This window comes from Electrophorus electricus, chromosome 19 (assembly GCF_041902795.1).
Source record: "Electrophorus electricus isolate QZ-2024a chromosome 19, ASM4190279v1, whole genome shotgun sequence".
Classification (NCBI taxonomy): domain Eukaryota; kingdom Metazoa; phylum Chordata; class Actinopteri; order Gymnotiformes; family Gymnotidae; genus Electrophorus; species Electrophorus electricus.
The window spans coordinates 12106878-12133541 of record NC_137515.1 but is presented as its reverse complement, the minus strand read 5'-3'; the positions used below and the strand labels follow the sequence as shown (position 1 = coordinate 12133541).

The 26664-nt window shown below is 41.7% G+C and overlaps 1 protein-coding gene across 1 annotated transcript; it reads right to left on the bottom strand.

The window, feature by feature from the left end:
• Window positions 1-286: 286 nt before the first annotated feature.
• cdc42se2 (CDC42 small effector 2) lies at window positions 287-26062 on the bottom strand. Its single transcript, XM_027009028.3, has 5 exons — window positions 25810-26062; window positions 9689-9980; window positions 2875-2976; window positions 2511-2627; window positions 287-2346 (listed from the first exon to the last, which is right to left on the bottom strand). Exons 2-4 carry the CDS (start codon window positions 9740-9742, stop codon window positions 2526-2528), a joined length of 258 nt encoding a protein of 85 aa, XP_026864829.1. The 5' UTR covers window positions 9743-9980; window positions 25810-26062; the 3' UTR covers window positions 287-2346; window positions 2511-2525.
• Between the last annotated feature and the right edge of the window lie 602 nt (window positions 26063-26664).

The window sequence follows — 26664 nt, the reverse complement described above, 5'->3', positions numbered from 1 at the left end:
GGGTTTTTGAGAGGCCAGCCCACCCTTTCTCTGCATAGTGCATTCATCCCTCACTCAAGTCAAATCACATAACCTCCACTGCAGTGCTGCAGTCTCTTAGAATCATCATAAACAACCTACTATAGGACATTTAATTTAAACTGCATTAAATGACTAAATGTAAATTATTTTCAAATGCTTTGCTCTAGCTTTACAGACTAACATTTTGGTTTCAGTACACATAAAACCCTTTACCACACAAATGCAAATCTTTGCTAATTAATATGCATTAAGAGATTAAGCCATGTAACATGGAAAAAATATTTATTTGAATAGAACACATTTGCTAATCTACAAGCCAACATATGATGAGAAATAACATATGAAGTACAAAATGTGTCATGAAAGCTAAAATAATAAATGGTTGTTGACATCCCTGATGATGAACGCCATTGTTGAACGATGGCTGAGTCTTTTGTATGTATTGCAAGTCAGTTATACCACTTTGGTCAAAAGCTCACCATATTGCAAGAACATGATGGCCAGCAACCCATTCGCTTGTTCTGCTCATAACCTTCATTACAGGCATCACAGGTCTCCGATCATTCGGAACCGCATTCCTATGGAGCACCAGGAAAATGTTCATTCCACTCTAAAATAATAAATATTGCCAAAAAGATTCATTTTAATGAAACAGAGTCAGACAAATCCAATCATTTAAAAAGAGACAATGGTAAAAAATGGATAAAAACCAAGTTTCAAACAAGGGAAAATAAATAGGACAGTTCAAGGCTGTGGAACACATGTACAGTATATACAAAACAGAAAGCACTTGGGACAAAGAAAAAAGACTGGCAAGAATGTGAATACATTTAACCGTTAGTTCGTAATATATATCTGTATGGCTCGTTTCTCTTATTTCTCTCAAAAATGTAGTCATTTCTCTTTTTGTGTCAATGCATTGAGATGAATCATTTTCCAATCTGAGATATATCCACCCTGATTTATTGGTCCTGGTTTATATTCTAAACAGTTATATGCCATCAGCTGAAAAACTACTCTTACATTTGAAATCTAATTTATTAAGCTGCCATTGTCTTAGACCTTTTATGCTTTTCCATATTCACTATGCATGTAATTAAGCTTGAGAAATTAGTGCAATTTCAAACAATTTATATTTAATTGTTTGAAACAGGTTAAAAAAGATAAACCTCTCAACCAGAGCAAATGTCTGTAAGCCTTTAAGAGTTTAGTTACTAATGGCCCTTTTGTTTAAAAGAGTCAAACTCCAAGGGCACAGGCCTAAACAAGTTTACTCCAGAAGACAAACATTTGCTTCGAGGGGTTATATTATTGTCTTTCATAGAAGACTGAGTGTAGAACTGTTAATGCAGCTAAGAAGAGCATATGGGTGCCAGGGTCAGGATCTTCTAAGTATTGTTGCCACATCAGCATAGACCAATTGGACACATTATCCCCCCCTTAACTGTACAGCATACAACTAGAGCTCGAAGAACTTCATATCAAGTTTACAGAAAACATTTACAGCAGAGTGGTGGGAAAAATGGCAGATGTGCGTTTCAACATCAGTCACCGTACTTTGAATAATATTACTATGAGGAAAAATAAAGACAAAGGGAATGTGAACTGGAACGACAAACAGCAAAGTAACAAATTGCATCTCCTACAAAACGGCATTCATTTGTGCCTATGTCAGAAAAAAGGTATTTGTCAGCAGAGTCGCCATTTCATTGTATTTTGGCACCACACGTCCGTAGCTAGCCACATTTCAAACATTTTTGGCATCTTTTGCGCCAGTCTTCAAACTTGGAGAAGTTCATCAAGGAAAAGGGGGAGAGAAAAAAAAAAAAGAGAGAGAGACGTCCCCTCCTCAAAAAAACAAAAAACAAATAAATTCTTTTGAACTCACAGGTTCCAGACCTTCAAACAGGAATGCTGAGAAAATAGCTGTTCATGGCACACCACAGACAAAGAAAGCGAGGTTACACTTTGCACTTGTAGGCACGCTGAAGGACAGTCGGCAGGACATCGGGGAGAGATTGTTGGTGCAAGGGGCAGGTGGTGGGTGATTTTTGGGTTGGGGAAAGGGGCTTATGTGCAGAGAGGGGCACGTGCGAGCGGGGCAAGTGTCTGTTGCAGGGTGGAAACGACACTTAAGTGCTGCTTTGTCCGGCGGAGGTACGGGTGGCCGTGGACAGGGCAACACCATTCCCGCGGAGTGCATGACTGTCCGTGTGTTTGCTGGGTGAGAACAGAGCGAGGCTGGGAGTGGCCACTGCAGGTGGTGGATGGAGGCCATGCAAGGAGGGCGGTGTCAGAATCGACAGACACCCATCCACAAGGGGCCTATTAGAAAAGGCAATGTTGAACATGAAAAGTTGCCCCAAATACAAAACTAGATTTATGACGTGTTACTGTCAGAAACATAGATGTTACTGTTTCAATTTATGCAAAAATGATGGTTTGCTTGCTTTAATAATCATGAAGAGGATTTTCAAAATTTTACTTACCTCCCAAGTTACATATTATCCTGCTTTTGTGTCGACCAGTTGCATCTGCATATTAATTGGCATGGCCTCTCCCCCATATCCTCCCTTTGACTGCATCTGGCTTTGAATTGAGTTCACCTGAAGAAATGGGAGGGGAGGACCATCAATAAAATGGTCTCAATAAAGCAAGAACATTTCTCCTATATTATTGTGTGATTAACCAAGCCTGGTATGGTAGTTGTTTTCATATTCTCAAAGCTTTGGGAAATTAAAGGAGAAAATGTCACCAAAACCTCTTTTATAAATTAATAATAAAGCCTGTTAGATATTCACACATTGATCAACCACTTGGTAAATCAAAGTTTGCTTCACCAGTTAGACTTACAGAGTCCATGCCACTGAACAGATCTCCTGATCCCACATGGGCCGTATGGACAAAGTTTGTGGGCTCACCAATCATACTCCGGTCGATACGCCTCCGTCGCTTCTGCAGAGAGCAACGAAACTAAGCAATCGAAAAGGTAGCCCATCAGAGACCACTAGCAACCATACATTTACAGGCTAGAAAGTAGTCGTGGTCTCAAATTCAGCAGTTTTTGGAAAATGTGAGACACACCACTTCTAAGCTGCAGTTGCTCACTAGCACCACCTACTGCAAAATGCATTTTTAAAATATATATATATATATAAAAAATAAAGAAATAAGACATTTATTTTAATCAAAACACAAGCAGGATTATACATAGACAACATATGAAAAGTTCTCCAACTGTGTCAGGTTCTTTCACTCAGGACAAAAATAAAAGACATACTATTAGCAATTAGGTAACTATGGAGTGCAATTTAAACCCATTTAAACAACAAGCCTTAATAGTGGAACATTTTTAAATCACTCCCAAGGCCACTAATCTGTTTTATGTAAGTAACGATATTTCCCCGTCTGACCTTTTCACTAAACAAATTTAGCAGAAGACAAATGAGGTTTGCATAAATCAAGCCTTGTCAGGCAGATTTAGTGTATGGTGTTTAAACAATGTGGTAGCTCAGTTAAAACATAGTTAAGGAGACATGCTGCCTTGGAATTGCCTGTTTTTTTAATTTGACTAACAAATGAGCAAGTCGATCACTTGAGGCCTGGCCTCAGCATGTGCCAGTATTGACAGCAGTGGAAAAGCAGCAGAAATATTCTCCCTGCAGCCACTTGATAAGCTGCTGCCCACGCCCCATACAGCAGTTGCCATGACGACTAGAGAGCACTTGAGGAGGTGATGTTTTACACCTTGCTGGACATGGAATGGGGACCTGCAACTCCAGAATCCAAGTGCATAATTCCAACACTCCCCAAATCCCCACCCCAAGCCCATCAATACCCCATCCTCAAAGCAGCAGGATGGAGTGTTTATGTAGAAGCAGCAAAAATTCACCATGGACTCCAGAAGATCTCTGAACAAAGCCATTCTTTGCTTGATTAAAGTTTTTATCAAGTGGATATAATAATCCCAACAATAATATCTAAACTCTAAGGCAAGAGAAAGCAGCGCTGTTGGCTGATGTTGCATCTGGAATTACTAGGTATTGCTTGGGCTACACTGTCCAAACCAGTCTACATGGAAGAAGTTGTACTGAATGGATAAGAAATATCCATTGTTCTATTCTTCTCTTTTTATATACTCATGAGGGCGTCATATAGTATCAAAGCTGTGTATTTATGACAAAGTGTATTACCTAGAAGGAAAAACATCAAGACTTTTATCCAAGACTTGAACTCTGTCCCTAGGAACTTAATGAAAGCAGCTTTAGTAAAGGCTGCCAGATCTGTTTTTAGTCCACCTATCAGGTCTTCATGCGCAGGCCTTCAGCTGAGCAATGCTGTAACTGTCAGTACCATCTTGCAACATGCCAACTTGGCTCAGGTGGACGCTCTTCCAGCCAGGGGTGAAGTGTGGGTCAAAAGCAGAAAGGAGTCCCTCTCCACAGGGAAGACCTGTTTAGACTGTTAGATTCATTCAGAGTGTGTGGGACTTGAAAGAGTACAGTGAAATATTAGCCCAAAAATGGTGGTTTTAAGATGGATGGAGAGGGTGAATGCTTCGCCAAGTCAAGCACATGCCATTGAGGGCTGTTGGGCCGGAAGCAACTCAAACACCCAAGGGAGGCCACACTGGGGAAATCAACACCGGGGGGGGGGGGGGGGGGTCATTTGCCAATTCATTCACAGAGTCACAAGCAAGCAAAGGAAAGCCACACCGCCAGAAATGAATGATCCATCTAAATGGGGAAAGACATTGGGATAATGGGTGAAAACATGACACACCCATGTCCACCCTGCAGAGTACACCATGCTTTCATAAATTCTGTGATCATTAAGTCAAAATGATTTTTCAACCTGTGCAGGGAAGAAGGGTGGGGAAACAGGAGTGAGGCAAGAATGAGACTGGGGCTCTCTCATGTCATAGGTCATCTGTGAGGAAGTTGATTTGCCTGTACAATGGCAGGAATTCAAATAGCTCCAAAAGGAGAACCACAGAGGAAACACACCTAACCCCACACAACCATTGTGAGCACTACCCCACCTCCAACAATCCAACCCGTCAAGCCTGAGGTAAAATTTAGCTTACTAACCTTGGTGTCTGGCACATAGCTGTTCAATGAATCGGTTCAGAAATGCAGTGACATTTGCAGAAACCCCCCCTGCCCAGCAAAAATAGGCTACAACTTAGACAGCACGGCTCTTTGATGTGCTCACTGCCTGGTCTAAACCAACATCTTTTTTAACAACTTTGGACAGTTCTTATGTTCTAGAGGTGAAATGTTCCAAGAGTTATTGGCTTTAGATGCTGGCCTGAATCTAAAGTCTCAGCTGCACTGGAAGGGTCATGACGTAAATCCAGCGTGCCACTGTTACGCCCTCATGGAAACTGCTTATTCTTACCTACACTTGACCAAGTCAAGCATATGCCAGTGCATAGCTGTCCTTAAATACATTGAGAACCTAGGGCCAGGGTTGAAACATGTCTTGAGACTGCTGGTTCAAGCCCTCGAACTGTAATGTTGAGTGTATACACACAATACCTGGGCTTGAAACTTCAACCAGGATGCCCTTTCATAATTTCTTAAAGGCTACTATGCTGCAAGACATTGCAGAGTGGCCTCCAGGACAGCTGGGGGCTACAGGAATGTAACCCTAAAGAAAGAGCACAGTGGGGAGACCTGCGGGAGCCTCCATGGCCCCAAGCAACAGAATCTCTAAAACCAGATACAGCGTTGCTTCATTACACAGATTGCAGCACAGCCAATGCATACAGACAGCCAGGAGTGCTCCCATTACCCCCTGACATCACATAGATACAGGAAGTTGAGCTCTTGAGCCGGCCCACACTTCGACCTGCTGGATTCCTTAGGGCTGGCTGTGGCTCTCGCCGTGTTGCCTTTATACAGAGCAAAATTAATGATGCATCTAGCGCTCTCTCCCAGGCTAGGTCCAAAAGCAGCAACTGCTGAGCAGGGTCACGCCCTAGCCAGCCATAGCCTGACAGCCAGCTTTGCAATACTGCTAGGACATTGACTGATTTGCTCTTTAGTCAGTGTCACACCCAGCCAAAGAAAGTAACCCCCCACCCCCAAAGAAACACCAGCTAATCAACACCAACAGTCACAGACACAGGTGCGCACATTCCCATTTCCCTCTATGCCACAACTCCTTAGTGTTGCAATTGTTCTCTCGGGACAGCCATTTTTTTTTTTTTTTTTTAAAAGGTCAGGGCAGGTTTCTAATCATGCAAATTAAATTGCATCCAAAAACAGCACACACACGAGCTATTTTCCAAAGGCCGATCAAATCAGGACAGACGAGCTTGTGACTGAAAGCGGCTGCAAGCTGCGAATGAATTGTGATGATCAAACAGCTGCAGTCTGTGTGCCAGGACGCAAAAGCCTTTCAGTACACTTTCACTGCAGTGGGGAAGGTGACATTACATGAGACAGCAGCGATTGGGTCATATTACTGCCTGGTCATCCACATGCTTGCACAAAGGAGAAGCCTTTGTACATTGAGTACTCTGTGTTCTGCTGTGCTCTCTCGACAAGCGGCAGGTGCTGGGGCTTTGCATAGCTTCCATGTGTACACTACACATTGACTGTGTTAGCACAATTCAATTACATGTATAGAAACATCACTTAAATGGTCTAGAAAAAAAAAAACAGTTTTCGCTTTGTGTGTGAGGGGTTAAAGCAACGGCTCATAAATTTAAGTTCAGAGATACATTACCAACAGGGTATATCTTCTGATGCTATTAAGTCAACAAAAACAGAAACTGAGGCAGCCTTAATGAAGCTTCACCATTAGGTTCCTCCATCTAAGTGCCAGTTAGCCCCTCTCTGTCCTATTTTTTTCCACTCACCAGGCTGATCCCAGCCCTCTCAGGAGAGAGATGAACCATTAATTGAAATGTATTATTAGCTGGCTATAACAGGAAAGGCACGCTGCTCATACAAAACTGTGTAAACCCCCGATTGCATATAGAATATATAGACCTGTGAAGTAATAGTCATGAGCAGCTCAGGACATTAAGCACTGTCTAATAGGATTTCAGCCCTTCAGATTTATTTAAATAGCGGACTTACAAGGTTGACTCATTATTACAATGTAGAAGAAACACCATGCCTGAATGAAATGAGTAGCCTATGCCGTTTCATTCCCTGAAAATGTCTGCTATATGAGGGGCAGTGTTGAGATTAGAAGGGGGAAGCATGTAGCTCCTCCAACCACAGCCTGTGAGCGAGCTCAGCCCGTTATTTCATTCTGGCCTCAACATCACTGCTCATCGGAAAGCAAATGACGCATCTAAAGTGAGACACTCGCCTGCACACACCCATGCACCCCCCGCCCCCATTTCGGAAACTGTGACCTAATTAAATGAACACCCATATTCCAAAATTATGCACAGATTTAAAATCAGAGGCCCATGGGTGGTTTGCTTTAATAATTTAAGCACTTTGTACTGAACATCCAAAACCCATGAACCAAGCTGTCCTGGCATTACTACTGTGCTATTCAGCTGCAACAATAAGGCATTGGAAACACACTGGACAAAATACAATGGGGGAGTTCCACACCCAACTCTCACTGCCAATAATGATTAGCTCAGAAGAGCAGGCACAGGACAATACAAAGTCCAAATTGTTTGACTTTTTACAGATTAGACTACATGCTGCCTTGATTGACCTGTCTTTGAACCGGTTTACACCTTGTCATTTTCATATGATCATATCAGAATAGAGATTATTGCAAGTAATACACATGTAAATGCAAAAATACAGGTCTAAATGCACCGAGGACACATGAAAACAGATTCACTCAGACCACTTCAGGTGGGGGTCTAAGATGCATTTTTTTCCCCAGATGTTAGATGCATTTACACTGCAATATCTCTGTATGCCACATTAAACATCCAAACCCTGCCCTATACAGTACGTCACAATGCACATGATCCATGACCACGAGGAGGTCCCGATACACTCCCAACAGGCTTCACTCTTGCCTATTGGTCTGTCGAACTTAGTGACATTTGCTACAGCTGCGACCACGGTCACTGCGGTCTTAATTAGCCTAACCAGGCATTTTCTCGTTAATATCAACTGCTAGAGCTATTGCCTTCAAGTTTAAAGAAACACACTACAGCATACAAAATTTTGATTTCAGGCAGTTGCTTGTTGTACATCAGCCGATTAGCATATTACACACTACACTGGATTTCAAAGTGAACAACAGGAAATGCTTTTGATTACCAAGTTTGGCTAAAATGTGGTTAAAATCAGGAAGCAATCCACACACTAGTCTCATGAAATGACCAGATGTAAATGAGGTCTGTGTAAGCCAGTCTCACTTATGTGAAACTCATCACCTTGCAAATATTCTGTAATATGTAAATTTTTCAATATTGTTTAAATGCCTTCCTGTCAAACTTTGCTCACCAATGTCAATGGGAACACATGTTTACATTTAGGAAAAGCATCAAACAAACAGGTTGCAATACAACTCAGGTACTGCACAATCGACTTTTTATAAGTCAGTGCGAGCCCAAGCCTGCCCCATGTGGACAGCCCCCCCAGTCTGTGCTGTCCTGTGAGGAAATGCACCAAGGAAATGCCAACTGGGATGGCCATCGGGAGTATTGGGCCTCCCGGTGCAGGTTGCTGCCAGGCTTTCAGAACCCATCAGTGTACTGCGGTGGGAGCACGCGAGCGCTCCGGATTCCTCACATGCTTTGGCCATAAAAGGGCTCAAGTTGCGATGTGCATCTCCTCCCAAAATATGGGCTCTAAATACGGCATGCTGGGATGCAAGCGGAGCAATGTGGAGACTCCCAGTGACTCGGCTAGCCACCCAATGTCCTCTACAGACGTCAGCTGGCCACGCTGAAATTAACAACACCTTAGGCTTTGTAGTGGAACTATTATAGCGCAGGTCTTAAAAAAAAAGACTTACAACAACAGAAGATGGAAAAACCGAGTCCAAGTCGAAGCTGTTTGCAACAGAACATGCAGCTGGAAAGAAGCTGAAATCCTGAGGCTCTCATGAAAAGGACGCTCGTCAGACAATCCTTTTATGGCTAATTTTAGCCGAGTGGTGACTGTGGGAGAATGCAGGGTGCTTTATGCTAAGTCGTATCTGTCTTGGAGTTGTGCAGGCAAGTGGAGACAAATTGGAGCCCAGTGTGCTATGACAGCATGCATCTCCAGGGAAGTGTGGTGATCCAGAGCGCCTGGGCCTCAGGCTAGCGTTCACGCAACGACCTGCGTCCCCTGCCAAGAATAACATTTCACTGACAGACAAACGCCAGAGTGCACTCAGAGGTAGATGTAGATAAAAACATAAGGATGCCCATCCTCATGTCCTCCAACATCTACAACAGTGCGTGCACACACATACACACACCCCAACCTCTTTAAGCATAATCACACACACACCTTTAAAATAGGTAAATGAAATGTAAGCTTATATAAATAAAATTAAACACATTAGCTTAGGTAAAATAATGCTCCACAAACTGGAAAAAAAAGCCACACTGCAGCCACACACACACACACAAGTGCTGCTCACCAACAAAGACACTTCCTGCTTCTTGCAACTCGGAGGTGGAAGCAGGGATTGAGGCACTGGTGAATGAACAGCTATCAGCAGCATGCGGGTGTCTTACCGGCTGGGGCTGCTCAGCGATACAGCAGTTGAAGCACAGCCAGAATTCACTCATGGCTAGCAGCCGTAAAGTGCCGGTGTGCCAGTGCTGGTGGCAACAGGGGAGCAGGGGAGGTCAGGGGGTGGGCAGGGCCAGGCACTGAAGCTGAGGCCCTGTGGAAAAAGCTGGCTGGCTGGGTTCAGTGGGCCTGGCACAGTGGGTGGTGATGCTGGATGCCCGGCTGGTTCTCTCGGACCTGGGTGAGCAGAGGCCAGGTGGGCCTGACAGGGAGAGACACACAAAGTCCTCGGACCTGCAAGACAAAGAAGGGAAATATTAATGGTTTACAGCCAAGGCAGATGCTCACATGCAAACACATATGCATGCACATGAACACACTTCATAGAAACACACATGCACACCTTCATTCTCTACAAGATCAGCACAAATGTCACAGCTGAATTACTCGGCCTGCCATGTGTGAAGGTGTAAGATGAGAAGGCTTAAATCCTGCAGTTAATTTCTGGTTTCAACATCTGACAAAGTCAGTGCTAATTAGGAGCTAGTTGTCTCTCCTACTTTAAGGGGAAATTAATTAGTGTTGATGTCCTTCAATGTGTAAGTATACTAATATGTAACTTCACAAGAGACTCCCGGAGGGTGGTCTCCTGGAACACAGGAGCTCATTCAGAACTAACAGGGGCACATTTAGAACTCACTGGATTTGGTCCTTTACACACATGCGCATAGGACAGAACCCACTGCTGAACAGAGCCACCCACACAGACTGTGAATGTGGTTGCCAGAGCAAGGCCAGTCAGTCTTCTCCTCATGGGAAACATACTCCATCTGGCTATAAATCAGATTATTCCAGTGCAGGCAGCATTCTGGGTAAAAGTATAGTTTTGTTAGTATCTGGTAATCATGTTATGTACCGTCTTTTCACCCACACGAAATATCCAGCATATATTTCTGAATGACAGTAGTCCAGAGGTACTCTGTGCTACATTTTATAAAATTTACCAACTACACCAAGTTCAAGTCAAGCCTTTCAGTACACTTTCACTGCAGTGGGGAAGGTGACATCACATGTCAACACCACCAACACCACCACCTCACTGATACACAGACACACACAGAGACTCACATGTATCCAGTACTAGCCAATTCTTCAATGTTGTTTTAATTCTCCCCTGCTGAAAAGCTGATGCTCCAGGGGGAAATAAAGCCAGGCTGTCACTGAAGCCAACAGGTAGCCTTTCTCTGCCTCACTAGAGCTGAAGCCAGCGGCAGCATGACGAAGCCCTTCCCAGCAGGTCTTTTCACTGCTCCACACCACACCCACTGCAAATGAGCAGCATAGGGCAGGAAACACCTCTCCTCTCAGAAAAGCCATTGTGTTATGTGGGAGTTATTACTGTTCAGAGCACAGGGCTCCAAGCATTAATCCCGTACACAGCATAGATATATGTTTGTGTGTGTGTGTGTGTGTGTGTGTGTGTGTGTGTGTGTGTGTGTGTGTGGGTGTGTGTTTGGGGGAGGGTGCACAAAACACATCCACACTCAAACAGCTCTCCCCTGCCTTCAAGAGCTGAAACTCAATCAATCCTTCTCCTTCATTAAAAATCCATTCACAAACCAGAGGATTCTGAAAGTGCTTATTCAACCCAAAGCAGGTGCTGTGCACACCTGCCTGACATAAAAAATAAGGGCTGGTGGGGGCCATGTTCTTAGGAGCACATGTCTTCCAAGTCTGAGGCAAAGGTGTTTGTTTAGACCCTGACATGGAGCCCCCAGGCCTGTCAGACTGAGGAGTAGTCACCTTTTTTCACCAGCCTTGTTAAGCATGAGCCAGAGACACCAACAAGCTCACCTCCATCCCTCCTCCTCTGAGGAGACACCTCCAGCAACTTCTACATTTCTAAACAAACACATTCCGAATAGCGCAGTTTCACAGGATTATTGCACTAAACATCGAGAACAGACGTGTCGGTGGGGAATTCCTACAACCAGCCTTTCCCAATCGGCCGTGACTAGTGAGTCATAGCCTTAAGCTCATGGTGGGTTTAGCTGACAAATCTGGGTGGGGTTCAGCAGGTGCCAGGTTCCCACAGAAGGCTCTTCATTTAAGGGGGGGGGGGGGGGGGGGGGGGGAGAGAGAAACAAGCATTTCCTGTGCCCAGTCCTGTAGTCTTACTGGAAGCAAGTCTCTCAGTGCAGCGTATGATAAACATAGCAAGGCCAGTGTGACAGATAACATGGAAAATTTACATAAATATGCCAAACAAGTCAAAGAAATTACACTCAGAAGCCATTTTAACACTGCCCTAATGCCAGACTTCTAAGCACTTATACTGTGCATCAAATGTGCCATTCATCCACCCAGAGGCCGCCCCGAGCAGTAAAGCCTCACATCCTGGGCTTAGAAGAGGAGCTTTGTGGACAGGGCTAGGTCACAGACACATGGGCCAAATATGTATGGAAATGAGTTGTGGAGCAATGCCGCTCCTTGTGCTCCATCCTCTTCAGCTAAATTTAGCCCCCCTTTTCCGGCTTTTTTGAGTCCGCCGTGAATGTGCCTGCATCTGAATCCTCCTCACTTTTTTTAACCTCCATCCTGGACTAATCTAGGAATGGTCTGCCCACAGTTCAAATAACTTCAGCCACATTTCAAAAAAATGTGCCTGACCCCTAGAAAGCAGCCCCTAAATGACCCCAGACACTCAATTAAGGACGAAAGTCAATTTAGCAAATGTACCATCTTAACAAAATGACCACATTTGACCAATAGTACATCATGGAATCAGCCAAGCAAAAGTTCTATTCATTAGTCTTAGTAACTTGCCACCATCAGAAGCTCAAGAGTAACAAAAAGAAATTAAAGAAAGGTCAATTAGTCCATGTGCTGGGTGCACAAAAGATCGGCAAGTGTGCATTTATTATGCATGGTGGAGGAGTGGGCCAGTTCATCAGTCAGCTCTTGGATGGGTGACTGGCCAATTGCCTCTGAAGGAGGAGAGGGAAGACTTTCTGCAGGCTGCACGTCAGGATGGATGCATCAGGGGTATGTGCGCAGAAAACCCCATTAAGTGGTGAACCACACCGAGGAGCATGCCTGGTGAAAGATTTTCCACACGAGAAGGTCTACTGTGCAGTGTACTGGAGGCGCATGCACACACAACTCAGACACATGCGCTTCTGATGCTGCGTGAGGCCAGTAGCAGAAGCAAGAGTGAAGCGGGGGGGGTTGGGGGGAAGAAAAAAAAGAGTAAGGAAACAAGGGCTCAGCCACTCGGGTACAACCCGAAGGCTTACCATACCACAGCGCATCCCCCTACCATGTCACCCAAATTAGCACCAACCTCATCATGCGACTAATGACAACAAACCGAAATACAGTTTGGTCTGGAATTCCTCATGTCCCTGACCTCTCAAAGTTCAACACAAATACTTTCAAGCCCCTGCTGCCTCCCAAATAAAGGTCATTCCTACAAAAGAAGCAAAATGAAATGATCGCAACTCACCCTCCACAATTGAAGTGTGAGTTTTGGGTGGCAGGGTGAGGTGAGGATAGAGGCGCGCCAGGCCCCGAGTGCACTCAGCAGGAGGCCTTTGTCCCTCACTCAGTCACGGATCAGTGACCAAGCGGCATTTGCCTGTTCCACCACCCCTCCACCCCTCCCACGCTCCAAACCCCACCCCCTGAGATCCTTCATGCTCCTGAGCTTAGCACCGCCTCCAACCCCACCTTCTGACCCGAAGCTCCCGACGCAATACTCGCTCCACACACGCCAGGGGCTGTTTACATAAGCGGCAGCTCCACTAGTACCCTACAAGCCGACGTGCCTCTTGCATAAGTGTGCAAACAAAGAAGGTCTGAAATTCAAATCAAATGAGTCGTTCTTCAGAATGCTTTGTTGAATTCTACAAGAACATGCACTGGCAACCTCGTGAGAACACCTGCATGAAAATACCATTGAACAATACCCCTGATTTGGAATAACACTTGACATGGAGACTTTAAAATATGTGTTCACCTTACAACATAAACATGCATTTTGAAAAACGACCAAATTCTAAGAATGAAAATGAAATAAAAACCCCTAATCCTATACACAGAATCACATAAGCACATTAAGGATTGATTACCAGTTGTTAGCCAAAAGACAGGAGTTTTTGAATTACCACCTTGCAGAATAGTTAGACCTAAGGCTTTAAAGCCGACAGCAGAGAGCTATAGCAATCAGAGATGTGGAAACATAAATGGTTTTATGTATGAGCGGGGGATTGGGGGTAGCGGTTCAAGTCTCTTTTTTGCCAGACTCACTTGCCACAGCACTAAATGGGACAATTGTCTGTCCACAATTCCTCCATCCTAGGGCTTGTTGCCACGGCAGCCACTAACTACTGAGGAAGGGGGTTTGTAAGACATCACAATAGACTGCCCTCCTGCCTGTCTCTCTTGCCTAAAATGGACCTAACAATGGCTGGAAGCAAGCTCAGTGCAAAATTTCCATACAAATGGATCACATGTGACAGCTGCTTGTTTCAGCACATGAGAGCAATACCACTGGTTACTCTTGTTTTCCAGAGCAATGGAAACAGTGTATAGTGCTGAAAGACACTGAGACACTGAAGAGTAGTGTATCTGGAAAGCAGATTGCAAATCTACAGTACTAACATGATTCCTGCAGCAACATTCCAAAGTAGATTTGGGCTTTAATGCATGGCTTTGAAAGGCTGGTTTTCTCCATTGTATTATTACTACGATTAGCACCTCCTTTAGGGATGCTAAGTGTTGCTGTACACAAGACGATGTCTAATGGAAATTAGATTTTGGCGTTATGTTTAGAATACACATAGAAGCACTTCCATAGAAGCTCCTTATGTCCTCTCTTGGCATTTCTGCAGATATAGCACTTTTCACACGTGGCATTTGCTGGTGAGAGCTTAGGATGACCATATGGCACAAATTTAATCTTAAAACTAATCTTTCACAATATGTCAAGAGCCCATAAATCACTCGTAAGCAGCAACAGAAACATGTCCGTGAATTAAAGATTGTATGGTCAAAACTTTCTTTTGTTCGATGTGAATGAATGAAACATTAAACACAAATTAAATTCTTCAATGATTAAATAAAGAAAAACAGAATGATCAAAATCAGTTAACTGGACTGAAGAATACATTGTCCTGGATAAGAAATCTGGTACTTCAGAGCCACTGAGATTTTTACACATTTCTACACCACATGATAAAGGAAGAGACACAAGCAAATGGTCCCACTTGTCAAGGTCAACTGTAGTGGAACTTCGTGGCACAGCCAAACTGACACACTGACCATCATTCATTTGCCCTGAATAGGACTGACTGGTGCATCTGGCAAAGGCGTGCCCATAGCAGCGCTAAAACCAGCAGCACTCGCTCCTGCTGGCGCTACTATGCTACACCGTCAAGTCAGCCTGCCGTCATTCACTCCAGCTGTTCTGAACTCTCTTATTCTGTTGTCACCCTCTCTCTCTGTCTCTCTCATTCTCCTTCCCGCACAAACAAAAACATTCAGCTGATTTCATCCATCCCTACTGTGTGTATCCTGGAAGGAAGCCAGATCTCCGCTTTCTAAAATTGTATTGCATGTTTGTATCGTCTTCATTTTCTTCCTTTTCTTACATGGACGCAGCTCCCATTTTGGAACTGAGACGTTTTCCGTCAGAGCTAGTTTATATCAGTGCCATCACCTTTAGCTATGCAGCAGTCCACAACAAACATGTGGTCCCATTTAAACCTTGAGCAAACCCTGAGAGCAAGAGACAGTGAGAGAGTGAGAAAGCGCAAGACAGTGAAAATGAAAAAGAAGCAGAGAAAAGAGTGAACAACACACAAATGAAGATGGCAGTGCTCTGTGCAGGTAAACTGTACTGGGGAGACTTCTGCATACGTAGGTGGGCCATGGAATATGAGCAGATTCAGTATTTGGACATTGTTAAACATGCAAATGGATAACAATAACAACAATATTCCTTTGGGCAACTCTTCTAATTGTTCATGTAAATCTTAGCTGTTCCTTCTCCCTTGTGTAAGAAGCCATTTTGTCACTTATTTAATGACAATAACAATCTCACCACCTTTAGCAAACAATATTCCTCAGAGATGGATGACGTGCTATGAAAGCATGTTATCAGTCCATTACAGCAACAGTCATTGTCCATTAAACACACATAGAAGCTTATTGATTCTTATCCAGCGTTTTACCAGACAAGGTCACTCTGGCAAAAGCACCATGCTTAATATGTGTATATATCATGTATCCTTCCTCAGCAGATTGCCCTCAACATCCCTCCTCAACGAAATACTGTCAGCCCCTTTTCCCTCTGCGGTTAGCATTGTTTCAGCCAGCCAAAAGTGGCACATGAAAATGGAAACTAGGAACAGATCAAACACCCTGAAATAAAGGCCCATTTCCCTAAAACCCAACACGCAAATACACAACCTTACAAGGTCACACTGTAGACGATTTCATACGACACTAATTGGGCCATTTCATACACTGGGTGCTCTAGTTGCATTAGGCTATAAAACCTTAAAATAGTTTTGCCTACAGGAATAAGATAATCCATGGCCACATCACAATCAAGCTATCCTGGAGGTCATGCCAGATCTGCAGCATCGACACGTGATCTAACAGGAAGGGAGCTGGGGCCATGTCCAAGACCTCTCCAATCAACACGCCAGGTGCCACTTTGATTGACATCATGCCTTTTTTTTTTTTTTTTTTTTTTTACCCTTGGTCAGCACCACTCCAGACAAGCCAGTCATTTATAGGAGCACACAATGGAGTCACAGGCTTTTCATGACCACGCACACATGCACACTCCTGAAGCTATGACTTCATGAAGTTCACCTCCTGGAGACTCTCTCTTTACCTGTTGCGATGACCTCTTCCAAAACAATTTGGAGACCTTACATGTAAGACAATCCTAAGATAAAAGGAAGCACAACTCAGATTTTTGTGTTTGACCCACATTGATGAGCCATAGTGATAAAGCTTCACTGAAACTCAGGGGAAAATTTCATACTTGGAAGGCCATTTGAATTAAAGGCTTCAAGCTTTGTACATAGACACTGCAGTGCTCATGAAGTTTACCCAAGACTGTAAACACATGGTGCTGGTTATTTTCCTTTCAAGAATCCTAATCATCACCTGGCCATTTTTGTAATTTTTCCTCCATTCTTATTCAACTAGTTACCTTTACAGTGAGGACATGTCCAAAGTGAACTATGAGTATTTCTGTACACAAAAAAGATGAGTTTATTTAGTTTCTAGGATGTCAAAAGGTAACTGTCCTTTCCATGCAGTGCATTTCCTTTTTTTCTTAAAGCTGCAAGTTCATTGATTGGTTTGGCACATTAATTGCTTGTTGACCCTACTCGCTAAAACATCACCAGCCCCAGTATCCTTTGAACAAAACCTCCATTTGCTCTACCAAGAAAGTGCTATTAAACCTCCCAATACACATGAAGGATCACACACCCCATATATCCTTAACTGTAGTTAAGGAAACCTCACACACCCTCTAACAGATAACTGACCTTAAAGGTTCTGGTTCACTAGCCCTCCTTACCTCCTTTGGGTGAGCAGAGTATTCGGGGAATGCCCATGACAACACAAACCAAGCTGGCAGAAGGAGATCTCAGCAGGTGGTATAGATGTTAATCTCAGTCACACACACACACACACACACACACACACACACACACACACACACACACACACACACAGCTGTGAGGACAATAACTAACTCTAAAGTGACTTTGCGGACTGGAATATGGACACCTTATTCATTTTAAAAAGTAGAATGATTTAGGCTTTAAGGATACGCTATTTATTTCTTTATAAACCAGAGAAGCCTCGAAAAGATGTGTTTAGCTACTATGCTGCTTTTAGATGGAGCCAGCTGACAGAACATTAGAAGAGCCCTGACACTAGATACTTTTAAATCTGCAATAAAAGCACTCATTTGACCAGGCTTTCAGCTTGATTTAATTTAAAACAATGTTCAAGCTCTACTGCACTTTTATAATGGCACAGTCATCCTAATTCGATTTTTTATTTCATTTTAACTTTAATACATGATTTAAAATAAGAGGAATTAATCAAGCTTATAATTCACATTCTTTTTACATCCGTTTCAATTTAATTTTAGTTTTATTTTCTCATTTGTGAAGCATGACCTCAGTATATGAAAGGTGCTACATATATATATATATATATATATATATATATATATATATATATATATATATATATATATATATATATATATACACATATATACACACACACACACACACACACACACACACACACACACACACACACATATTACACACATATATATACGCATAATATATATACACACACACACACACACACACACACACACACACACACACACACACACACACACACACATACACACATACATATACACACACACACACACAAATTTGCCTTGTCTACCTACAGTCCACTGCAGAATTTCAGCAGGTATTTATTTTTTGTTTCCTGTTGTCATTCATGCTTGATTTGTGACCAATTCAATAGACAGATCATGCAAATTTGGATTTCAAACCTTCTTAGGCAACTTTGAGCTTCCTGTTCAATTCTGACCTTGTCCTTAATTTCAAGCTTTGAATGTCCCATGTTACTTGTTTGATAATGCTTTTACATCAAAAGCTCTCATTGAAAGTTGAGCATCAACAAAGTTGAGCACCAACAAAGCAACAAAATAAAGCTGGATTTAAAACTAAAGCCACCACCGTGCATTTTATAGGTACAAGCTTTTTGGAACTTGGTGCACTTGAGAGATGAAAGTAAATGCATGTGGTATAGAAGCCAGTTAAAAAGAAGGCTGACAACATTTGAACAAACATGAAACTGATGCGGACTGTCCAAAGGAACAAAACATTCTTGGACATACTATTCTTCCTCTCACTCTTCTCATATTCCAGACTTGTGTGTGCATACAAAGGATTACACAAAGCATCTGTATTCTCTGCTATAAAGCCAAAGATGAATACTTAATTCCCATTCCTCCAACAGAGATAAAGCACTGTGATCAGCATCTGAACAAGTTAGCACTGTTTTGAAACACCCATGGCATTTTGTGCATTATGATGATAAATCTTTGTAGCATCCACATGGCAAAATGGTGGCTAACTCAGAGGGATGCACAAAATACTGTAGACAGATGAACAACTTCATGCATTTTTCTGTCTTGCAGCTTGCACGAGCTGTTGCTTTTGCCACAAATACCACCAAGGCAATATATCTGCATGGCTGCTGCTTAGACAGAGGGCTGTTGGGGATTTCCCCTTCATTAACAAATACTAAAGTCTGGTCTACAACAGCAGTCACTGTACTCAATTAAATAAACTACTAAACAGATTATGTCACCATGGTATCATCACTTCAGTGCAATGGTCCGGTATTATGACCGTCTGCTACATGTCTAATGAAAGTCATTTTCTTCCTTCTTGCACTGCTTGTTTAATTTAGAGCTTGCTAAAAGAAGCCATGGGCATCATGACTGTGTCATGTGTCAGCAGGAAACTGAAACAATGATTTTGGTAAAGAATATTTTCCAAGGCGGTTTCATTAAAAAAGGAGAGCGAGGGAGTGAGCAAGCGAGAGAGAGATTCCAACCATCTGCAGATTCATCTTAGCTGGACTGAAGAGGTAAGTTTTAATTAAGTAAAGAATGCATTACCACAGGAACCAAAATCATTTCCAGTAACTGGCAAGTTACCTGCAGTCATGACTAAAGTCATGCAGTCATGACTAAAGTGGATCCATCTTTGTCATGAAGGTGCAGATTTACACTACTGGTCTTAATTTTAATTCTTTGATGACCACAACCTTATAAATAACCTTATAAACCTGAGAAAAACAATGGACAGCACTGCTATGAATGAATCCATCTAAGGTGGCGCATACCATTTATATTGTATTATTCTTTACCAATGTAAGTATTCATTTCTACTTTGGGTCCTATTTTTACTCAACGATACGATGTGGAAAAGCATTTTTATGTATACAGTGGTGACTAAAATATCAGAAAAGCCAAACAAGGCTCATTATTTTTTGTATTCCTAGGCTATCTGAAACAGTTTTTCTGTATTGAAATTGAAATTGAAATAATCTATTTAAAAAATTAAATAAAGTTAAACAAGGCATACTACAAGTTATACACAAGTATTACAAATGTCTCTTACAACTAGCATGTTTTTAGATCTCTGAATAATTAAATAATTACACTTATAAAACAACTTAATAAATATCTGTGTATTATAAGTGATTTTATGACCATGAGAGCACACAAGAACAAGTTAGGACACAGTTCCATATTAAAAACTATGATTGACAATCAGAATAACTAAGCACCTGCCCCCAGTGCAGGAAATAAACTCTTTAGGGAGTCTACCCTTCATGATAGCAACTTAATTTTGTTTGTACAAGCTCCAGCATGAGGGAGTCGCTCTAACGTAACTAAATTCTTCAGTCCGTCCTGATCCATTTCTATCTGCAGCAGAGAGAGACAACTCTGCAGATTTCACTTCAGTCACATCCTTCAACTGGATAATAGACAAAACACCATACATTGTACACCAATGAACGTGATATATATTGTAACTTTTATATATATATATATATATATATATATATATATATATATATATATATATATATATATATATATATATATATATATATATATATATATGGACCTCACATAGCATGCCTGAAGTCAGTCATTTTGTTCATTTGACAGACAGGGTGCAAATGTGTAATGCACTGGGTATTTTTCCAGAGCAAGATGACAAGCATGGCTTTCCAGATGGGAGGCTCTAGAATTTAAAGCCACTTCCTCTTAAACCTGGTCTCAGTCACTCTCAGGGTACCGATATAAAACACACACATCATGCTCCAGTTGTAATAAATAGACCAGGGCACTTCATGAAAGTGACTGAAACCACATGATCAGGGTGGTAAAACATGTTTCTCAGCCTTAACTTAGATGTCAGGCAACAAAGGTCTTATGGTTTTGCTAAAAATTACCAGGTTGAAATTTTTCTCTTTTAAAAATTTTATAAAAAAATATATATATGTTGAACCTAACGGCAGAGATTGGATGACATTTAAGCGTTTTGTTTCTGTGGTGACTGGTTAGACCAGATAGCCTTTTTTTGGGGGGGGGGGGGGGGGTTCTGAGGCAAGACTGAACCCAAATGTCACCTACTTTCTGATGGGGTTGAAATTGTAAACACATGGTTTATGTGAACACGTGCAGCTTACGAACAGCCAAAATGAAATTAAAGCTGCAGCTCTAAAGACATTGGGGGGACGAGTTCCAAGATGCAATTTATACGGAATCCCTGACCATTACATATAGCAACCTCTTAAACATAGGAAGCTCTCTTAAATAGAAACATATGGAGTCCAAATTAGATTAGAGGGTTACTGGGAACCCAGCAGTGTTGACTACAAACACAGCATTTAACACAACATTGCAAACTACCCTCAGAACAATTAAATGATGCAGCTGTAGTGGCATGTCAATGTTAAAAAGAAAAAGCCTTTCCTGCTTTCTGCAAAGCAAATGCAAAAAAAAAAAAATCAATCATTTCATATTAAGAAGGGCAAGCTGAATAATTTAATTTGGGACCTGTCTGCATTAAGGTCAATCTTGAGTGATTGTTAGTTCACCAATCCAATTATGCTATTCTTCTGTTGACCAAGCAGTTATAGGTTTAAGAATCCAGGCCTTTTGCTGGTGCAGAGAGGCTGGGAAGGAAAAGCTTGCCGTATGTATGCCAATGAGAAAAGAAAATCACAGAAGTCAGGGAACACCCTTTTTCATGCTCACAGTTAGAAAAGAGCATGTAGGTAAAGGTCATGTCACACACACACACACACACACGCAATATGCAGTAAAGGTACGTTTATACTTGAACATTGTGTATGTAAAAGAAGATAAAATAAGTGATTAAAATTAATGAATTCTTGTCAAGTATGCAAAATCTGAGTTGCCCAACGTTGACGAGTAAGTGGCCCAATGACTGCAGACAAACAGAGCACTCTCCTCACTGCAAAAAAAACTAAACAAAAAAAAACAAAAAAAAACCCCACAAAAGGAGGTGTAGGCTTCAAAGGTCCGTTCATGATTAGTAATTATCTCACACAATGATCATGAAAAGCATGAAATGTGCTGCCAGGTTTAGCTCAGCGACTGCTATTATAGAATATAAATAACAATTAATTGACCGAGAAAAAGTCATAAAATATATTACCAAAATGAAATATTGTACTTATACTGCAGGGTAGGAATCCATGCCTGGACTAAGGCCTTGTGGGAGTTTTGAGGATGAATTGATCTAAAGGCTAAAGGTCATAAAGGCTGACGAGTGGGACCATGCTGACAGAAGGACTTCCTTGCCAGCGTGTCAAAAGTCCCATGCTTAAAGAGAATAATTACGACAGTTTTGATAGAAGCCAATTCCACTTCTTCCTCTTTACAGGACCAGTTACAGTAAATGAAGAATCTGTTCAAGTGTGCCAAACAAGGATTTTTCAAAGGTCATTTGAAAAAGTTTAACATATTAGCAGGTTGAATGGTCCTGAACAGAGTTAAAAGTGTGTTAAATGTATAACTGGGCTTAATGCTGAAAATACCATTTCCTGATGGCTAAGGTCAGGTGTAGTGCTACAGTTGAAAACTTAAGTTTATAGTGTAACTACATTTTTTGAGGACATGACTTTTTCCACATTCACAGTCCTAAAGGTAGAAGTGTTAAAAGTTAATGCTTGTAGATTTACCCAACACAAAAGCTTAATAGTACTGAGGTGAGAAGTTGACGTTCTTGGTGACTCTGCCAAATATAATCTGAGCAGCTAATAGGTTTAACATTCCTAACCGTAAACAGCTGTTGGATTCTCTTTCAGAGTCATTAATTGTCACCCTGTGGCACCACAACTAAGGGCGTTTTCAAACTAGAGTTTTTTCTGGTCCCAGGTCCACTTGTTCTGTGAGTTCAGTAAGGTTGGTCAAGTGTGGAAGCTGTTTTTGAGACCGGGAGTAGTCCAGAGGACCAACCTTTGGTCCACCTTAAATCAGTAGTCTGGTGCTGAGTGTGTGGAAGCTAATCACTCCTGCTGTGGCGATTGGTTGCATGATTGGTTCATTTTGTAACATGACTGCTTCAACTTATAATGTCACTTTCTTTTCAAGTTTCATGATACACAAATGGCATGTATCCAAAAAGCGCTGTCCTCTGTTGCTTGAGTCTTTGTATCCAAGGAAAACAGCAAGATGCAGGAAGTGATGTAGAGAATTGTGCAATTGATCCATGGTTTGAACTGACTTTTTCTTTGTGAAAGCAATCCAGTGATAATGAGCCTCTCCCCCAAACTAGCCCACAATCTGTCCTGGGTGTAGACTCAAGTATTCGGGACAAGTGTGAAAACGCCCAAAGAATATGTCGACTGATCCAGGTATGACCTCAGTCACTTAAACTAATTATTGTTAGGGTGATAATGTGTCTATCATTTTAGCCTATACATCAGTGCAAGTCCATTTGTAAAGACAAAACTATGCTGTCTTGTGTTTCTAGCTCTTTGAATACATGACATACATTTAATTTGCATATTTAATGACAAATATAAAATGGTCCTGTCACACTGCTTGCAAAAACATTTTTCTATAAAGAACATTATTCTTTCTAGTTGAGAGTAGGAGAATACAGTTCTAACCTGTTCATTCCACTAATCCTTTGGTTTGTTTTAAATACATCTAACAGTTTGCCACTGCATACAACACTAATGATTTAGACAGTGCATCTTGAGGGCATCAGGATTTGACTGCTTGACATTGGACTTTCAGGGGAATGAAACAGGACTCAATAGGCCCATAGAAAACAAATAATTGTGTGCCCATGAGACATGGTTTTAAAATGATTGCCATGAATGAACATGTTAACATGAATAAACCTTTCAGACTGAAAGACGTGAGCAACTCAACATCCTTGAATTTCTCAACAAAAGGCTAAAGCAAACTCAAGCTTTTTGTAGTAAAGGTTAGGATTACCCTTTTGTTTCAAATTATGATACTAAGCACTTGCTAAATTCATAGCAATTCCTCATTTTAAGGGAGTAACAAGAAACAGACATATCAAAAACTTTTTTTTTTTACGTTTATGAACATTTAATGCTGTAATGAAATGATACTGCCCTCAGTCTTTTCTGAAGGTAAAAGAAAACATTACAATAAAACCACAGTAGTAATAAAAGAAGAGCAGCTCTCAAAGGGTATTACAAGTCAAATGTTTAAAAAAAAAAAAAGTTTCAAGATGAGATTTAGAAACAGCTAATGTGGGGGCCAATCTAACATACATAGGAAGCTCATTCCAGAACCTAGAAGCCAACACTGCAAAAGCTCTGGAGTGTAGGGAGTTAATAGATCTGAGAGGTATGTTGGAGGTAGACCATTTAGAGATATATATACAAATAATAAACCTTAAATTTAATCTCAAAATGTACAGGAAGCCAGTAAAGGCCAGCCAATACAGGTGAGATATGTTCACATTTACAAGTTCCCGTAAAACAGCAGCAGCATTCTGTACCAACTGTAAATGTGAAAGGGCAGTACATACAAAGCATTGCAATACTCAAGTCGGGCTGAAATGAGGTACCTACATAGTATATTATGTAAGGGAGCCTATATAGCAGTTCATATTTGTATATTTTAGCTGTGTATTTCCCTCTTTTATAAGATCACTTTTTTCTACAATGATCTGGTACTTGGCATTTTTGATGTAAAATTTGCATTTTGAGGCAAACAACCTAAGTAGCAACTAGAATCAATATTTAATTTTACAGAACTAATACATTCCTAATAATTGTACTTCAAGTAGGTTAAAATGTCATCTAGTCTAATAAAACAGGTCATCAGGGTATGTAGCTAGGTCCCTAAATCGAAGACCCACACCAGGTGGTATTTAGCAACAGGAGCTTTGCTTCTCCACTACAGAAATTAGACCACGGTCATCCGTCTTGCCCTGCCCTGATCCCTTTGCCCTGTGGCATCCTCAGCTCATTTTTAACACTATAACCTCTGGAGGTTGTCGACATCAACGATTCCGCACTTTGACTGCACTGACTTCACAAGCAATTAGATTACAATAACTGAAAGAATGCCATACACGGAGCAGGCTTCACTGCAGCAAACGCTACAAAATGCATATAATATGTGCATACAACAAAAGCACAATCTAATACTTCGGCCACTAGCAGTTATTTATTTGATACTGAGAAATCAGACACACATGTGCAAATGAGATTAAACCTATTACATCACTGTAAATCCAGACAAAGCGCTAGCGAGCTCTTTTCTGCTGATGATCTTTGTCACGTTTTAGATTTCCCGTAAACAGACACTTTCGGTCTTCTTTTTAAATGTGGGATTCTTCTAAAAGTTGACCTGTAGATTTTAATGTTAACGAGATCGCCGATGTGTCATTTTCTTAATGTAGCTCGACATATCGCTGCAGGCAAAAAATCCGCATGATGTTCGTGATGTTTAAGGACAGGTGAATTCATTCATCGAGCTGGTAGTCCCTCACAGGTTACACTACACGGTAGACTGCAAAACGTTCTCACTCTGTGCTAACATTTTTGGATTACTACCATCATTAAGATGTCAATCATCTTGACTTCGTGTGCGTAGGCAGCGTCGGCTAAGATGACCAATGTGGGCTGCATAATAGGAAGGGTTGGAGACACCCGCAAGAAGGGTAGCAGGAGTAGGTTGGCAAATAAAGTAGCTAGCTGGCTATATACTGGGGTTCATGCCACGGTCACCCTTTGTTTGCTAACCCATTAAAACAAATATTAACAGTGCTCTTAAACGATATTCGATGGTTGCTTCGTAGGAAAAACTCGCTGGACGAATCGACGTTAGCCCATTACCCAAAAATGAACTGACCGGGAATATGAACAGAAGCATCTCTGTCAAAACGAACACTCTTACATACATAGATAGCGTACATACATACATTTAACCCGTTCGTTAAAACGGTTGCCTTACTGATTTGAAGGTGTCCTTGGTAGTTAAAGCCGTTCCGCTTTTCCGCTCCTGTGGTAGGTTTAACGTATTCACCTGTGCTTGGGCTGTCTTCCTACAGCGCTTGGAAAGCATGCAGCGATTTCCTCCTAAAGCAGAGAATAGAAACTGAGGCGAGCGCAGACACTCGACGGGAGTATGAGACAGCAATCGGGAATTCTACCTTGCCAGGCTATAGGCTGCGATCAGCCTAGTAGTATGCGAGTGCAGTTGGGGGGGAAAAAATGAAAGGACTTGATACGGTTAAACACTCCCCTTAAGGTCTGGAAATATGTCTTTAAGACGGAATGTAATGGCGCCCCCTGCAGATACCTCTTAAATGGTACAAGAAGTTCCAAATGATAAAAATACGTCGTTGAATTATTCACAGGGCCGACTGTGGATGAGAGGTTCTCTTGGGGGTATCTATAATTGGATTTCACCCTTGACAATTGGTCTGAGACCAGTCAACAGGACGTGTTGAATGTCCCATATCAGCCCCCCCACCACCCCACACACACCTAGTTAGAGACGTGTCTGCCATTACAACTTTCCTTCCTAAAACAAGTGCAAGAGGGATCCTGTGGGCAGAAAATTGCTTTTCCAGTGGCACAGTGCTGCCATGCATGTACAAGTCACTGTGACAGAGCACGGAGATCACAAACAGCAGTGGATAAATAAAATCTTCATTTTATACTTACATTTACGGCATTTATCAGACACTGCTATCCAGAGAAACTTACAAAAGCACTTTGTCATTTACTTATAGAATATCCTAGCCAGTAGAGTAAGTTAGAGTCTAATATTCCAATGATCTAGAATACTGTATAAATACAGGGA

Coding starts and splice junctions, on each gene's coding strand:
- cdc42se2 (XM_027009028.3), bottom strand. CDS start 9,742: ATGAGTGAATTCTGGCTGTGCTTCAACTGCTGTATCGCTGAGCAGCCC. Junction 2,977..9,688: donor TCGCTGAGCAGCCCCAGCCG/GTAAGACACCCG, acceptor TGCTCTCTGCAG/AAGCGACGGAGGCGTATCGA. Junction 2,628..2,874: donor TGTTCAGTGGCATGGACTCT/GTAAGTCTAACT, acceptor CCATTTCTTCAG/GTGAACTCAATTCAAAGCCA.